Genomic DNA, 18,521 nt, shown 5'->3' on the forward strand with positions numbered 1-18,521 from the left:
TCACACATCCAAGTTAGTTACTTTCCTTTTGTTCTATTAAGAAAGTTATTTGGGTCTCTTAGTAGTTTCTAGTAAGTTTGAGAGCATCTTTTCAGGAACACTCAAATTCCAAAGTTGCCAGAAATATTTTCACCGTTAATGAGGTCTTCAGTGACAGTTAGGCACTGGTTAAATAATTATATTCCTGAGAGACTCTCAGATGATTTAACCTAAGAAATTTTTCTTGAACATTTTCTAGCTAGTTTTCAGAAAAGAAATAAAAAATTGCACAGCAAAACTGCACTTTATGTTTTTATATGAAAAACTGTAGTAGGCTATTAAAACCAATTGTAACCTACCTACAGGTTTTGCAGAAGCCGTCATTGTGCTGTCTTGTGTTGTTACCCATAAAATTATTTCAGAATTATTCTCAGCCTAAGAAAATATTTCTTTAGTGCCCTGTGGATGGGTGAAACCACATGAAATGACTGTGTCAAGTCTAAAATTGCTCTGCTGAATCAGCAAAGTGCTTGAGCCCAGAGTACTTTGAAAAGACAGCAGTATTTGCCAGATCCTGTCCCTCCCACAGCAACAAGGACCAAATCAAATGAGGATGTAAAAAGGTAATTAGGAGACCCTGAAGGTAACACATGACTAACTTACTTCTGAATTTCTGAGCCCCCTTAACTCCAAAAGACATTTCTGACACACAATATGTGGGACGTGTCTGTGCTGAAGGTTACTCCATAAGCAGTGACTTACTAACTCTCTTTTGATGTTCCTTGGCGATAAGGCATATTATTCAGTGGGTGAAGTTTCCTTTAGAACAGTAGGAGTCATGGTGTAGACCATCAAAACCTCCATAAGTTTTTCTGTCACTGATAGAAGGAGCTACTACAGGTGAAGGAAGAGCTAAGTGTGTTGCAGCTGATGCTTCTCAGGGGCTTTACTGGGTGCATCAGAACACAACTCTGGAGAAGGCAGCAGGCATTTCACTTACCACAGGGGTCTGTCTTGGCACCTTTCTTGGCTAAAAGAAAAAAAGCTTGTCAGTTGCTGGTAATTGTTCTTGTCACTTCTCACAAGCACTAAATACAAATTGGATAGTTTAGCTTTAGGCCTTCAGCATCAATGCCAGGACATTGTACCCGGAGTACCAGGATCATCACACATGGACAAAAACTGTCATGAGAGGCCAAGCAGAAATTGCAGTTTAGTGCTCTCTTTTTTGAAGGGAGGAAAATGTCAATAGTGGGGCAAAAACCCCTTCCCCTCACTTGCTTGTTTGATCCATATTGTAGTTACAGCGAGGGATTCCAAATGAGGCCATAAGTTCTGACATCGTGGAGAGGGAACGGCCACTTGTGAAAGCACAGATCTGCAATGTCACTGGGATTTTTCCCCCCCACTTTGGAGGATGGCATAGAGTTGCAAACCTCAAGGGAAAGTACAGGAATTCTGATTACTCACTGAAAGTCTCCTCATCCACAAGCCTTCCATGTGAATAAAGTTAGTTTCAGTTATGTTTCAAGTAATCTATCAGTCTATTTATAAATGTGTTAAAAAAAAAACAAAACAAAAGAAAATCAAAACCTACACACACACACACCCCAAAAAATCACCTAGAACTACTGCAAATTTGTGTGAGAACATCACTCTGGTTTCAGTTCCAAGATAACTTAATGTTCTTTAAGGCTGGAAGAGAACATAGTTTCATTACAACTGCACATATTAAGGGTTTTGTATGAAATGAGCATCTCAAGGCAAGGGAAAGAAAGCAGCATTGTTCCAGGGCTGTTTTTCACAGGCCTGTATTCATATCTCATCCTTGTTGTTTGCAGGAGAGGCAGATGTGAACCAGAACAATGGGACCTCCACGAAGAGCCCAGCGGTGACAGACTCCAAAGGCACAGCAGACCCGAAGAATGCCTGGCCTGAGGCCAACCCAGCTGACAGGACTGGTCGCCCCCACTTGATCCGCCTCTTTTCCCGAGATGCCCCAGGAAGAGAAGACAACACCTTCAAAGATCGGCCCTCAGAGTCAGACGAGCTACAGACCATCCAAGAGGACAGTGCAGCAGCTTCAGAGAATTCGGATTTGATGGCTTCACAAAAACGCTCCTCTTTCCGGCACGGATCAAAACTGGCATCTGCGAGCACTATAGACCATGCCAGACATGGATCCCCACGGCACAGAGACTCGGGTCTACTTGACTCGCTGGGCAGATTCTTTGGAGGTGAAAGGCACGTTCCCCGGCGGGGCTCGGGCAAGGTGAGCTCTGAGGAATAGAGAACTGCAAGGCTACAGCAAAACACAGTACAGTTAAAGAGGAAGGGTGGGTCTGAAAGAAGGGTCTCACTGCTATAAGGCAAGAGTTGACCTAGCCAGCGGGATGGTACTTGTAATATAATGTTTGGCTTTAAACTGAAAACAGCAACAGCAAAAAAAGCAAAGATCTGGGACACAAGAGGAGCTACTCTGGGTAGTAACATGGAGTATTAGAAATCCAGGGGGCTCTAGAAACATTATTGGGAGGAATTTTTATGAGCATTTAATGTTGTATGTTGTATGCATTTCTATGCTGTGCCATTTAGAGAAACTTCAGTCTGCTTTTGTGTGTTGTTCTTAAATATTTGCAAAAGGGAGCTGGATGAGAGCACTAAATGCAAGATGATCTCTACATATCTTGGCACTGAGGGGCAGCCTTGGAAATAGATGTTAGAAAAGGAATTATGGCAAAATTCTCAGCCTGCTTGTGCAAGAGTATGTTTAAGGTCAGTTGACAGCATTGCCGGGGAGACGGCTTGACAGATACTATCTTGAATCCCAGATGTACAAAATAATCCAGCTGCTTTATTCTGACAAGAAGTTGAGATTTATTCCAAGCATTTCATATTAGAAATTGCATAACAAGCCATTTCTACACTATCAGTTCAAAACCAAGGGCATTGATGAAAGACTGTTAATTAAATTCTTCCCTTTTCCAGGATACCTGCCTCCTCTGATAAATTATGCAGCTGGCATATTAGTTCACTATTATTCAAGTGGCAAAGTTTAATTTGTTTTCACTGTACCTTTTGCCATGTAAGTGATAAGTGGAGTCTTGTGTTTGTGTGTCCATACACTACATAAGCATTTGAATGGAACTGCTGTAGGGCTGTAAAACTTTTCTTTTAGCTGAATTTGTTGTTGCTCAAGTTGTATGTTGCAAAAAGCAGCATTCATAGTTGCTGGCTGAGCCTAAATTTTTGAAAATCCTTTGACAACCTTTGAGGTCTATTCAGTGTTCCAGCCTGTGATCTGTGCTGTCTCTCAGTGCTGCACTGGGACAGGACACAAACTGCCCTGTGGTGTAAAACTGATCTGTGGTGGTCCCACAGCTATGGCTTTCAGTGTCCTTCACAGCTTCACACCTGGAGCACAACATGTAAGAGCCCTTCCTTGAAAAGTTGTTTTAATGTAGAGACCACTGGATGAAAAATACTCTAAGAAACTTAAAACCAGAAGCTTCTCACACTTGGTGGGCGGTACTAAGCAAGCTGGGTGTTTTGTTCTTTTTATTTCTCACCTTTACCAACGGGGACCTGTAATGCTATTGACAAAGATTTAGCAGCCAGGCAGTTTTTTCTGTAGTAACATTTCTGTGTGTAATGTTCCTGTGTGTAATGATCATAAATGCAACAAGCAGTTGCTGTGAGCATGAAGAAAACCTTTTTTCTTATTGTTACTGCAAATAACAGAGACTGTTCCCAGCTGCTGTTTTCTGGGTCCTGGTTGGCCAGCTCAACTCTTGCTGTTTTGTTCATGTACTGTGTTACTTGATGAAAAATAGTGTATGAAATGTTCTTTGTACACCAAGGTGACAATACCAAAAAGTTAGATTCTGCAGACAGAATATACAGAGGTATGTGCATTCCTGCGTGGCAATAAATCAAACCAATCATCTCAGTTTTTAGGAGTAATGACTAAGAAATGTCTGCCAACTGTACAAAGTCTGTATTTTATCCTTTGGTGTGAACATGATTGCAATGATTCTCTATAGATTTTGATGTAATTATGTATGAGAGGACAGGAGATTATGTCTTTTATCTCTGCTGTAAAATGCTATTTTGAAGAACTTAAATGTCTGCAAAACAGAACAGAATTATGGACATTTCTGACATTTTTTACCAAGCAGAAGTAGTTGTTTGGGTTTTTTCCCCTTAAGAACAACTACTTGTAGAGTTACGGAGTCCTGATTTGCAGATCTGAGCTGGAAGCACAGAGAAGTTGAATTATTTGGGCAAAAGTCTGTCACATTAGGACTTCCAGTGCCAAAGCATCTCTAGCACTCTTCCACACAATGATAATATTGATGTACATCCTAGGAGACATTCCTAGGAAGCTCTTTTGTGGGAGGGCTTCAGTGTGGAAAGTATTGAGCAAGTGGCACAGTCATTTCAAATATTATTTATTTAGCCTCTGAAACAATGCCTTTTGGTTTCTTGTATCAAGAAAGGCTTGTGGTGTCATTTATTTATACAAGAGTAGACAGAGGAAATCTAGATGGCTCATTCGTGCTTACACCCTAAATAGTTGTTGCCATTTGCTGAATTTTGTAGAGGATCACTGATAGATGATGAAAGTGTTCCTGAACCAGCCAAAGTAGAATGAAGTCCCTTGGCGGTATTCCAGACTTCACTAAGTAAACAGGTCTTTGATAAATAAGATACCACTAAAAGCACCTTAAAGGATGAATTTCAAAAGGCTTGAAAAGGCTTGTTTATTTGCTTGCACTTTTTTCTTTATTTTGAAGCATTTCAAAGCAATTCTGCAGCTGCGTTCTTGCAGTCTTCCTTTTTTCAGCCAGCCCATGCCTCAGTGGGAGCATCTCAACTACCCACACCAGCAAGCACTGGAATGCAAAGACAACACTTGCTCTTTGTACAGATTTAGGGCTGACATTCAAGCAAAACACATTATAAATTCTTTGTGGAGGCATTTTCTTCTTGCATCCATAGCTAAGAAGTACATTAATGAATAATACTCACTATTGTGTCCAGAAAGGTGGGGTGAGAACAATGCTGGGACTGTTTCATGGCCTCCTTTTCTCATGTGGAGCAGGTTCTCCCCTGCTCTGCAATTCTGAAGTTAAATTGCATGGGAGTTCCATGGGAGTTGTTAAAAATAGAAATACTGGAATGTACAGAAATACTCCTTTTCTTCTAAGGGTCAGCAAGTGCATTTGCCATTTTTCCCCCAATCCCATCGAGATTTTGGATAGCTGAAACTCAATTAAAACCAGCTTGAATTTTGTACTTTTAAGAAAAACTTTTAAGGTAGAATATTTGAAAAAAAACTGTTGTTGTGCACAGCTCAAATTTAATCATATTAAAAAAAAGAATTTTAAATGGTGACAGAAAGAAACTGTGGTGCAGACATTTTAAATAGCATGCAAGAGAGAGTAGCAGCATAACAATAAATTATTTCCTTTCTAATCTTTATAGAATATTTGTCTAAGCAAGTTTGTTAAAACTATCAAATGTTCTTTGTGCCTCCTAGATTCTGAGCCTGTATTCAACTTCAGTATGTACTGACTGCTATTTTGTTTCTTTGATGCAGTTGTTTTGTAATCCTTATGTTTATGATTTTATTTTTTTTTCTACTAAGTTTGGTTTGTGAAACAAGAACTTTTCTGTCCTGGTTTAACATTTTGCATTAACGTACTAAACTTTAAACTACACTTGTGACACAGATCAAACAAACCAAAATATGTGAGTGACAGTAAATAATAGGTGAGGCAAGACTTAGTGAAAGATTAAATCAATTTCTCTTTTACATTTTGCTTCAGTTTGGTATGCCATCTTGTAACTGTCTCCTGTTGCCTGAATGAAGCCTTGCTCTTGTATTTCCTTCCCAACTTCTGTGTGTTTGGGTTCAAGAAATGTGGAATATAGAGATGGGGCTTCCCCATGCTACAGACAGATACAAGGCAGGAGCAGCACTGGGCTGAAGTTCTTCTCAGCTTGAGCAGAACCAGGGTTTGGGATCAGCATTTCTGAATCAGCAGTTCCAAATCCACTCCTGAGCTAAGCAGTTGCTGGAGTGGGGATCTACAAAAACGGTTGTGATAATCACGCAAAGGCAAAAAGTTTAGGAACCACAGTTTTAAATAGTGCCACGGAGGGATAAATTAATCAGAATCTTTTTTTTTTTTTTTGCACTTGAACTCTATTCACATTTCCTGTGGAAGCTTTAATGTATACTACAGCACCATGAAGAATTTGAAAAGCAGTAAAATCAGTGCTAGTCTGACTAGTATATGATGTGATTTAAGTAAATACTTACTGTGATTTTAATTTCCAAGTCTTAGTTTTCAGGGAGTGGTATTGCTTGTGATACACTGTTTTGTAAAACCTGCTGTGCAAGCTGTATGCTTGTAAAAAAATTTTATAGCGTTTATAGTGGTTGTAGCAATAATTTTGTTTTAATCTTTCGCTTTTTATGTGCTTTATGTATTCATTAAACTGTTTATATCACAAAAACCAGTGTACTAATGATTTAATTTGTTTTAAATGCTTTAATCCATTAACAGAAGTTGCAACAAACTACTACTTGTACATGACAGGTTTTTAGTTCACTAAGAGGCTGCATGTCCTTCTGCAAAATTCAGTTAGAACAGTGCATTGGACAGAAGGGAATAGAGAGATTTCCTTCTGGAAGGAAAAGGTAGGCTTGGAATAACCAAAGCTCCTGAAGCTGATGTTCTCACTGAATCTGGCCTCTCATTTGTAGCAGCCTAAAAATGAATAAGTGTAACAGAACTGCCAGTCTGAAGCTCATTTAGCTTGTGCAGTGGTAGAACCTCAGACTTCTTTAGATATGCCTGGTTTAAAAAAAAATCACCTGCACAAAACAAGGCAATACCAACCGGTGAGCACACACACCATGGGAGAAGTGAAGGGCCTAGGAGCCACCATCATGGGATTGACGCTGACATGTTCATTTAACACCGCTATGACCATAAACATGTTATTTGTGCCTAATAATTAACACATTATTTAATCCACTGGAACTTGCATTTTCAAGGAAGCTACTAATTGAAGTAATCATTACAAGGTACTAGAGGAATTTGGGAATTGGGAATAGGTTAAATGCTCTTTACGTGGTACTTCAAAGTGCAAGCACTAAATTTTGGTAAAGTATTAGTGGTGCTTCGTGTTCACCTGACATCAGCTGCATGGCAAGGTTTGTTTAGAAATGGGACAAAGTATTTGGGGCTTGCTGATTTGTTTCACAAGTTAAAGAGGAGATCATGACTGGGAGAATGCCTGTGTGCTTCACTGCTTTTACTGTTTTTTATATGTTTTTTACATTCAGAAATGTATTTAGTAACAGGTTCAGGCTAAAATACAAATTAATCCACTAAAACATTTGAAGGATCTCTATTTCTAATCACTCCACACGAAAAAGTTTTCCCCTTTCATTAAGCTTCTAACAGGATCTTTCAGTTCAGTCTTTGCTTGATTATTTCTAGAGTCTTCTATCCACTAATATGATATAATAATAACAGTAGTATGTGTAAGTTGCATACAGAAGAGCTCCAAGGACTCTTTTAAGCACTTGGTGAAGTTCAAAGCTTGTGGTGCCCTTTGCCTGGGCCTGAGCCTGATGGCAGAGCTGGTGGAGGGGCACTGATGGAAGCTTTGGGATCTTCTGGTGGGAATTGGCCTCAGCTGTTCTCAGCCATGCCTCTCTTGTTCACCTGCATGGCCCCTCAGCCCAGCTGAGAGTAAAGTCTGGATTTAATTTTAAAACCATATTTCAGAGGGGGGTGTTTGTTTAAAGAAGTGCAAGGGACAGGCAGGGATGTACATACAGATGGCCAAAATGTACATACAGATGGTCTAATACAGCTATTAAAAATTTAGCACAAGGATTTTCTCTGCCTAAGAACAATTTAATGTTAACTTCTCTGCAGATGAAGCAGTTTGATAAGTAAAAAATTGCTATTTTAAAATCTGCTATATTAGCTTTTTCTATCACATTCCTTGCAAATGAAGAACTGCATTAGCTTTAGCCCTTTCCATCCTAGAATGCCAAAATAAATTACTGTACTTCAGCGGTTTTTCAGATTACACAATGGTAAATGCTTCCAGATAGAAAACCAGAGCAAAAGTTACTACTTTTTTTGTCTCTGCCCTTGTTTTGTACCTCTGTCATCACATAGCATTAGTAACAATTGCTGGCTTTCACCTTTTTTACTGATGCAAAATATCTCACCATGTTCCTGAAATGGTCTCCATTTAAGACACAATACACTCCAAAGTTACTTGGTTTCATTTCGAACCTGCACAAGAAATCGTCCACTGCCATTTTCAGGTGATTTTACTGAATTTTTTACAAATCAATTAAAAACTAATTCTTATGATGCATCTACTTCTCCATTTTTGATACATCATGCAATTAATGTACCTTGGAAACTGTATGAGCCTCAGGTTTGGAGTGGTCCATCTTCTCCACTACTGTTTTATACTAACAGTATTACTGGAAATTTTCCCATGTATTTCTTTCAAAGAAATATTCTATTAACCATGCCATGTCTAAATATTTCATAAGAGTAAACCCTCCTTGCTATTACACTCTCTGTACCAGTAATGCTGAGACAGGCAATAGTGCTTTTAACAACCTGTATGAGAGTTTAGCTTGTCACTTGCTTACCCATTAAAGGCAGAAAAGAAATAGAACTGGGCCAATCCCTCTAAGATGAGAACTGATCAAATATTTTGTGGGTGAGTGGGTGATTGAGTACGTGCAATCCGAGATTTCCAGAAATCAAGGTTGTAGTAACATTTTTCTGGCCAGCAGCTGGAAAGTGATTGTGTGTACACCTGGTATTTATAGCCTTGTTTTTGAAATAATTCCCATCTTGTTTATTGTATTACATTCATGACTATATGAAAATACCAGGGAACAGGACATCTAAAAATTGTATAAATGACTGCTTTCTTACCAGTGGCCATACCCATAGCCCAGAATGTTACATTGTTTTGCTGTAGCAACACCAGCAAACAGATGCATCTCCACCAAATATGGAGGTGATCAGTAGAAACTGATCATGGTGAATACCAGTGCAGGATGCCTTCCATATCTTGCCTATGTACAGTAAAGTCCTAAAGGCTGTGAAGTTTGATGGCAGCAGAAGCTACTTGGAGAATATCTAATAGCCAAAGTCTTTTTTTTTTGCTGGAGATGATTCTCAAACAAAATCCAAAACAAATCCCGCCAAGAAAACCCCCACCCAAAGCATGGATCATTTCAACAAAGTTTAATCCATGTCATTTAATCCATGATACCAACTTGAACAATAACAGAACAATACTGAGTATGCATCAGAGACTATGTCCAAGCAGATAAAGAATTTCTGTCATGAAGAATATTTGAATAAAATCATTCATTCTAGGCAGAAAAAATGCTTCAAAAAAGCCAAGTCAGATTAAAGCACTGGGTTTTGCCTTTGAAACCACTAATCAAGTGTCACAACAATGGAATAAACTGGACATGGGGAAAAAACCCATGGCACTGGTCTCCCATTTGAGTCCCATCATAAACCAGAACTCTCCGGAAAAACTGCCCCTATTCTTCTTTTTTCCCCAGTAATTCTTTTACCTGCTAATTTATGAACACTAATCATCAAGGCACTAAAGGGTAATGGGGTTATGGAGAAATGTGGTTCTGGATTATTGATTGGCACCTCTTTTGACAGGAGTGTTCTCCATTGTTTCCTTCCTTGTGTTTCTTACTTTTCAGTCATCTCTACTGCCACATTTGTTATTCCTGTCATTCTAAGAATTCTTCCTCTTTTCATTCATCACCTATTTCTAGACAAGATTGATCTCAGCACAACCCTGACAGGCAAGATCTCCTGCATTGTACATCTCTCTTCCTGTCAATTCTCCTCTATACCTTTGAGCAAGTAATTTAATTTCTGTCTTAACTTCCACATTAGTAAAAATTAACAGTACCATTACAAGGATGTGTGGCTCATCCTTCCTAAAGTGATTTAAAAAGCCTGCTGAATTAGGTAATTAACTATAATGTCATCACCAGATCAGACAGTGGGGAAGACGTCAGCATTCCCATTGCTTTTGGTAACAGATCAGCAAGTCATGAACAGCCTGGGACAAACACTGCCACCAAGAGCAAACTGCTGCCTGGGTTGTATGTGAACAAAGATGGAACCAACACTACCACAGCTCTGATTTAGCAGTGCATGCCCACAGAAGTTACATTCCTCCTGGAACAAGCATGGAAAAATACATCTCATGTGGGCTGTGTATTCTGTCGCTGCCTGGTGAGAGCCAGGGAAGCAGCACTGGAAGGTTCTGATGAAGTGTCAGCCATGCCCAGGAACACAAAGCCCCATGGACAAAGCCCCTCCAAACCCCAAGATGAAGCAATTTCTGTATTCAAGTGCCTGCCAGATTTCTCATTAAACTATATCACAGATTTCCATATTATTAAAATAAGAGAGAAAAAGTATATATATTTATTGAAAGGATGCATCTCAATTCCTGTTTGGCATACATATTTAGAAACCATACTGACTACCTACATTTGAACCTGGATAGGAATTTCATTGGAGTTTGGGATTCAGAGTCTGTTTCAAGGACTAACACAAAATCAGCTGAGTGGCTCACAAATTCCCTATTGAACTTTCAGCTTTTTCTTCCCATAGAACAGCACAGTGTTCATCATATAATGCTTAAAGGATAATTTTAGTCTACTAGTACAGTTCCAAATGTCTTAGTGGGGGTGGTAAGCATTATGGACAACCTACAGGCAGTGGAACAGTTTGGTTTTCTAAGACAATCTAAATGCAATTTTCATGTCTATGTGAATTTGAAATGTGTGGATTTTGTATGATATGTTTTAAATTCATGCACAGCAACTCGTTAGGTATCTTGTGATGAAAAGCTGTTGGAAACCATGAAACCCATTGAACCCATGAAAAAGCCCTTTGTTTTCCATCTTTAACTGGTTTGACTGCATTTTAAATCGGTTATTTCCATATTTTATATGTGTGGATTTTGCTAGCTGAAAAACAACATGGGGCGTACTTTAGATTTTCATCTCACATTCTAAAGTATGCAATAAAAGCACACAATAGTGATACCAAAAGGAACTGTAAAAAGCTGTAAATTCCACTCCAAAACTAACTTAATACTGTTACTGGCACAGTCACAGACTGATGAGGAGTTAAGAGCTATTTACATGCATATGGAATCTTCAGCTGTAAGCAATCCTCTTGTGGAGGGTGAGAGCCCTCAGAGAGATTATAATATGCATTTAAAAGTCCTCCCCAATGCATCTGAGTTGCAAGATCTGACATATCCTGTTTATAGCAAGCAAAGTCAGGGATGGATTTCATGGGATTTCATGACTGAAAAAAAAAAGCCTGTAACTGCTTAACTGTATCCATTTTATCATTTTATACCCAGAGCCAGTTGTTGCACAACACTAGATATATATATATATATATATATATATATATATATATACACACACACACAAATATACACACACCCACACACAAACACACACACTCTGGTATTTTCAGGTCAACTGGAAATGTAATAACCTTGCACAAAACCCCAAATGGAGCCCATATTGTTAGTTAATTAATGTTAACTAATGAACAATATTTTATTAATTTTTATTAATTTTAATAAATATTTTAAATTTATTTAATTAACAAATTAATTTTAAATAATTTTAAATTAACAGCTCTTACAAGGTACTAATACAGGTTATGCCAGTAAATGTAATTAGCCTGATGTGAAAGTACATGGCTAACACAGGGAATGCAATTCCAATGTATAGCTAATGTTGAAACTTAAAATACCTGCATGTTCTCTTTGCATTGCATTCACAGTTACTCTCTTTTTTTTTTGTCTTAGTGGCCAACATACCACCATACTACCAAGGTAGGTGACACAGTAAAACAATGCTATTTTCCTGTGCATCACCAGAAAAAACCCACAAAATATTTCTAAAAAAAATCACTCCCCTTACAGGATAACTGCGGGTATTTTATGTACATTTTAAAGAATTCTTATTTAGATTATTAATCCTTAAAACTATTGATTTCACATTGAAGTTGGAAAACTGTGTTTTTGTCATCAGATCTCCCAGTTACTGCTTAAATTTCTAGTACTGGTAAATCTTTTTTACTAAGATCATTCATCTTCAGGGTTCCTTTTGGCTTTTTTGAAGGTGCAGCAGAGTTGACTTAGTTGAGATCCTTGACTGAGGTAAAACATTTCATTTACGTTAACTAGGAACAGGAAAAGCTGAGTGTTCTTCTGATCAGTTACTGAAGAATTATGGTACTTTTAAACTTTCTTTAAGGGCACAAACAGAGGCACCTCCATTTTAAACTTCACCACCAATATCCAAGGGCTCTGAATTCACACACTTGGCAAGTACATTTCAAAATACATCTATATGGAAGCCAAGGATGTATTTTATTGGCAATGCTCTCAAGACTGAAATTCTTAACAACATTGCAAGAGGTGCGGGGAGAACTCACCACAGCCCCTGGGTGAAAGAGACAAGTAACACAAAGAAATAAGAAGCAAATTATATCCCTTCCTAAAACACAGTTGCTCTTCTCTATTCCTGTAAGGTTTTAACAAGATTATTTAAAGCTAAGCACTTAAAGCATATTTAAAGGTAAATAGTGATGATCTGAATGCATTAATGAAACACATGGTAACTGTTACACTGAATTAATTCAAAAAGGTCCACTTATATCAAACCATCTCAGTAGCCCATCATAGCAGTATAAATCAGATTTCTCTTTTAATTTCAAATCCATCAGAATTTATCTTTTAACAGCTACAGATATTACATAAACAAAAGCAGTCTCTGAAAAATACCATTGGATTTTGTTTTCTGTCCCTAGGAGTTCAAAAATTGAAAGAGAAAACTAGAGGTGAAAGAGTAATTTCAACAATGAATTGAGCAGAAATGTGTAAATTACCTGTCACAAATAAGTAATAATATCAAAAGTTCTGAAGACAGATGAAGTTTGCTGATGACAATATGAATGGAAAGCACTTTATTTTAAACACCAAGAAACTTACCCAGAACACTATTGAAAATTACTTCAGATTTGCTACTGCTTCATACACATTAAGACAGGAGACAATCAAAGCCTGTGATGACATGTGACACTGCACGCAGAGGAAACTTTGTATTTATAGCACAATAACCTTTCCAATAAGCCAAGTTATTAGAACCCAATAATTGGTCAAACGCCAAAATCAAGAAACTCAACCCTGTCTAGATTCTAAAACCTTATTATCCCAATTTCTCTCCATTTCTCTGGCAATTCATTCATAGCCCATCAGATCTGCAGCACCATGATATTTATCCTAAATACAAGGTAGTCAGCAGTTTTCAAAGAGTGATTTGAATGTAGAGTAAGAAGACAAAACTACGACTGAAGTAACTGACTCTCTCTTCCTAACCACGGAAGCAGAGGCTATTTTGGCAACACTGGAACTAGCGACCAAGTAGAAACTGCTGCAGATTAATAAGCAGGACTGACTATCTGACACTATGGAGATCTCACAGATCCAAAATTCAGGTTTTCCTGCTTTTTAAACAATTAAGTGCCCATATATCAGCATGCAAAAAACCAACCCTGATAAAAATCAGCCAAACTTCTGTGCATTAGTTAGTTTTTTCCCAACAGAAATCAATATCTGACTTCATTTGGACTTCTGCTCAGGAAGCCCTTCTGAAAATAGAAAGCCCTACTGAAATAGAAATTGTCAGCCTCACTTGGTTCCCTCGTTCTGAAAATAACATTGCTCTTGCAGATCATGAGTGTTACAAAGTCTTTGGGAACTAAAAATGGTACATGATCTATTCCTGCTTCCCCATGCAGAATGATCCAACATAATTTTAAGGTTTTTTCTATTTTGGTTTATTTTCTAAAATCACAGTCTATGATCCTACTTAAGAAAAATTTCCTATTTAAGGAAAACGACATGGTTTCTGTTACTTGAACTTTCCAATAAGAGCCTTCTAATAAGAGCCTCAAGACCCAATTTCCACAATGGGCTATAACATTAAGAACACGTGCATCCATATATATGCACAACATATGTGCCTATACGTACTGTGCATTTGCCATTTCACAGCACTGACAACTGTAGGGGGCAATCTCTGTAGATTCCCAAGGCATATTCCTCCTCTCTTCTCTCCTGAAAACAATTCTTCATGCCATGGCTGATAAGCTGTCCTTCCCAGTTGACTGGGCCATGTGCCTGTTCTGCTTTTCAGGACATACATGCAGCCAGGGTCAGCCACCACGTTGGGTCCATCCCCCCAAGATCTCAGCATGGCCGGCCTGTTGATGACAACCCTGTAGTCCACTTCTTCAAGAACATTGTAAGTCTCCCCTCCTCTTATGCACCAAAATGAAATATTTTCTTTAGAATCCATCAGTAAACAAACACTCCCCAATCATTATCCTTTATTTCAAGCCTCAAATTGTACTGTGCCCTTTGAGTTCATTATGCCATCCAAATACAAAAATAATTTTTACCTAGAAGACAAACAATACTGAAATGTTACCAAAAAAGCATGTGAACCTCCATTAGCATAGCCAAATGCTAACCATGTCAGTTATACAGCTTCACCATATACAGGTTTTGTCCTGGTGCTTTTAACACTGGCAGTATTAAGGAATTATTACTGTTTCAAGATGGACATAAATCCAGCGTGTTCCAGGCAAGCCTAAGACAGCAGAGGAGCTTCTCAATAAAATTACCATTTTTAGCTCACGGCCTGATGATTTCTGGCATTTATTTTTGCCTTAGTTTGACAACTGTTTTGTGTTGGTTTTTAGGTCTCACCCCGTACACCACCCCCAATGCAAGCAAAGGTAAGCAATTTCAGGGACTCAAGGCATTTATGCACTAATTCCCACTAATTCAACTGCAAGCCTGATTCACTGTCCCTAATGGCACTAAGTAAAAGTCTACAGGTATCCCTGGGAACAATTTAAAGCAAGAGCCTAAGACACAGAAGTCATGGTTCTCTTCCTTGTGCACTTCCTGACTTCATGCATGACTAACTGAAGCCATTTGTAGAGATTTTTATATTCAATTTATGGTGTGATTGCTTTAGGTAATGAACTAACAACAGGCAATGCTTTCAAACAAGCCTCACCAGCCAGGTGCTGTCCTTCCCTTTACTGAACTCAGCTGGCTTTTGAAGTAGTGATACTGACAAACCTTGGCTAGTAAAGTCAGTTCTAGTAATCACAATTAACAATTTTGCCTTTTTTTGATTCATTAAATGACTGTACAGACTGTTGTTCTCAACTCCTGCCTGCCTCATTATCTGGCCATTATTTCATAATCTAGGCTACCTTTTCATCTTCTTCTGTGTATGGCAGACCCAGGTGCTGTGTTCCATAGTGATCACCATGTCGTTGTTTCTATTTCTTGCATGTACAGGGAAGAGGATTATCCCTCACCAGATTTAGCTGGGTAGGTGACGAACGTGCTTTCGGTAACAGCCCTTTTATTTACCAGGCCAAAGCATCTCTTACTTCACTGCCTCAAGCTGCTGCAGCAATGTGATAATTTTGTTTTGTCTCAAGTTTGCTATTTTGCTTTTCCTGTTCTACTTTCCTTCCTCCTTCCACAGCACTTTAAGATGGCAATTGTGTTGCTTGCTCTTATCCTGCAATTTGACAGCCCTTGCAGCAGTAATTTCTTTTGCTTCAGCACAAAGGGAGAAAAATCCACTGCATGGCAAAGTTATCTTCCTTTAAAGGTTCCTGGAAGACCCACCTGGTGCATTTTTCTTCTCCTGGGATGGACAAAAATGGGAGGGAAGGCTGGGACAAGATAGGTGCTTATTCCACTCTTGCAACTGCTTTTACACAGTCTGCAAAACTAATGCTGCCACTAACCTCAGTATTTTGTTCCACCTTTCCTGTCAGTTAGAAGTGATCTGCCTAAGCAATTCCTAGACAAGTTCTTCCCACAGTTCTCTCCCAACTAATTAAATTCTACTTCTCTACCACAGGTTTGATTTGATATGAGATGGCATGTAAATTACTGGCATTTTTAAGACAAAATATCAAAGCCTTCAAGCCATTAAGCATTTCTTTTACTATCAGAACACCACATATTAGCTGATGTGTTTGACATCTTAGAACTCATGAAATTAAAACATTTTAAGTTTTTTCACACAGGTTAACCTTCTGAGTATTTAATTTTTGAATATAAATTCATTTTTTACAGATTGATGCTTCCCTCAGATTTGAATCTATTCAGATAATTTCCTAACATTTTCCTTCATCCTTGTTTATTACATAAAAGATTGTTTTATTGCAACAACCTCCACATTCCTCATTTGAGTATTACATTTCAGTGATCATAAATAAAGACTACAACATGCATATGATAATTTGAATGTGACAATTTGCAATATACATGAAAATCTTTCTTTGCAGGGTGGTGAAACACACAAGCCAGGATATGGAAGCGGAAAATTCTATGAGCATAAATCTGCTCATAAGGGACACAAGGGATCCTATCATGAGGGCCAGGGCACTCTTTCCAGAATCTTTAAACTGGTAAAGTACAACTGAACTTTAAGTACAAAAAAATTGAACTGGGAAAAAGAGAAGCCAAACCTCTCCAGAACCTGCCATGTTTGAAACAAGTATATTTCCTTAAGGCTTCTGATGGAATTAGACTTGCATGGATAAACCAGATGCTTATTTTGTGGCTTAGTGACTACTTACATGATAGGAAACAAAGGTAAAAATACACAGTTAGTGGCCATCAGGAAAGAAGGTAAGTCCACAATGTCCCACAAAGACCAGTGTTGTCACTGAACGCAAAAATGATCTGAAATACAGAAGACAAATGAGATGACACAGCTCGTTGCTGCTGAATTATTTGGGATAGTGAAAATGAAAGAAAACTGATAAACTGTAGAAGGGTAGTACAGAGCAGTGTTGGACACATATTTGGATGCAGTAACAACTCCAGCAGTCCCTGCTTGTTCCTACCCCAGGTGGGAAAACTCTTACAATGTCAGTATTGAAAGTTACGAAACTCCAGAGTAGACATCATATTAGAAATAAACATTTGGTCAGATTAGCTTTAGTCTAGTTCAATTCCCCATTTCAAAGCACAGCACAGCCACAACAACACGGGCAATAAATGAAAACAGAACAGGAATAAAGGTCAGTTGTGAGGATTTTTCCCATTCTATGTCAGGAAACAGACACATGAAAAGCAGACTATATCCACTGGCAGATACTTTAACAGAGACTGTATTTTCCCTCAAAGGCAATGATGGCAGGGAATTCACTCATAAAAAATCACCCAGTACAATATTAGCACATGAAGATGCCATCAGCAGTCAACTTCAAGTCAGAAGGTTTGGGATCCTTAGCAGAGCTGATCATTTCAGACTCTTACTATTCCTCTTCTCAAGAGGAGATGTAACAGTGCCTTCATTTGCAACAAAACCCACATTTTTGTCTCTTAAACAGTTTAGGTTTTATATCTCCCATTGTACAGTTGTTTTCCAAATATATGCAGCACCAAGTGACAGCACAAAAACTTCAAGGAAGTAGTAGGAATTGTTATGTTGTAATTTAAGAAAAGGAATGATCTCTTCAGAGGCCCAGGTAAAAAAATCAAACAAACACATTTTAAGTCTTATTTTCATGTTTTGCACTTGGTAGTTTTAGTGGGGTTCAGGTACATCAACTATTCCATGGCTATACACTCTCATTATTTGTAAAACTTCTTAATTTCAACATCTGGAAATTAATGATCTCTCATGAAATTTAACATTCTCTTTTTTGCATATTCATCACAGCTATTTTAGCTGAATATATATATATCTGAGAGATACATACACCAGTTTTACTTTTTAGATAACCTTTTCCCAGCCATTATAATTTCTGAACTTTGATAAGAGTTTTATTCATGCCTATTTGATTTAGACCTATTGTTTACAGCAGGAGGCATTAATTACTGTTTCTTTATATAGTTCAACGGTCTTGTAATATGAAAAAGTTATCCATTCTTGAAGATATCTTTGAAAGAAAAAAAGCCAATTACCTAATGAATTAGACTGAATTTTCCTGTAACAGCTCTGTAAAACTAAGGAGGCAGTGCTGAAAGATAAGAACATAAATGAAGAAAATGAAGTCCCAAAGTACACACATGTTTTTTTCCAAGTAAACAGTTTAGTCAACACCTGATTACAGTAAAAATTACCACACCATCTCACATTTGTGATTTTAAGTGCATTTTTCAAGATTTGCCTATAGAAGAGTTGCTAAAGCTAATGGACAAGATATCAAGTTAGCTTAATCTCAAATTCCAAAAAATGTAATGTCAGAATTTCAGCTTGAATCATCTTTGCTATAAAAATGCTTCTTTTCTCAAGTGCAGATTTATGAATTGTCACAGTTTTTTCCTCACAGTTTGACACTTTTTTATTATTT

General features: G+C 38.0%; 1 protein-coding gene across 1 annotated transcript in view; it reads left to right on the forward strand.

Moving 5' to 3' along the window:
* The window catches only part of MBP (myelin basic protein), a 110,429-nt gene that overhangs the window by 89,520 nt on the left and 2,388 nt on the right, over positions 1-18,521 (forward strand). The window contains exons 4-8 of the mRNA XM_030966163.1: positions 1,821-2,251; positions 11,920-11,946; positions 14,315-14,422; positions 14,883-14,918; positions 16,503-16,625. Of these exons, the coding sequence (XP_030822023.1) occupies positions 1,821-2,251; positions 11,920-11,946; positions 14,315-14,422; positions 14,883-14,918; positions 16,503-16,625 (725 nt within the window). The remainder of the gene's footprint in view (positions 1-1,820; positions 2,252-11,919; positions 11,947-14,314; positions 14,423-14,882; positions 14,919-16,502; positions 16,626-18,521) is intronic.

Source organism: Camarhynchus parvulus, chromosome 2 (assembly GCF_901933205.1).
Source record: "Camarhynchus parvulus chromosome 2, STF_HiC, whole genome shotgun sequence".
Classification (NCBI taxonomy): Eukaryota; Metazoa; Chordata; class Aves; order Passeriformes; family Thraupidae; genus Camarhynchus; species Camarhynchus parvulus.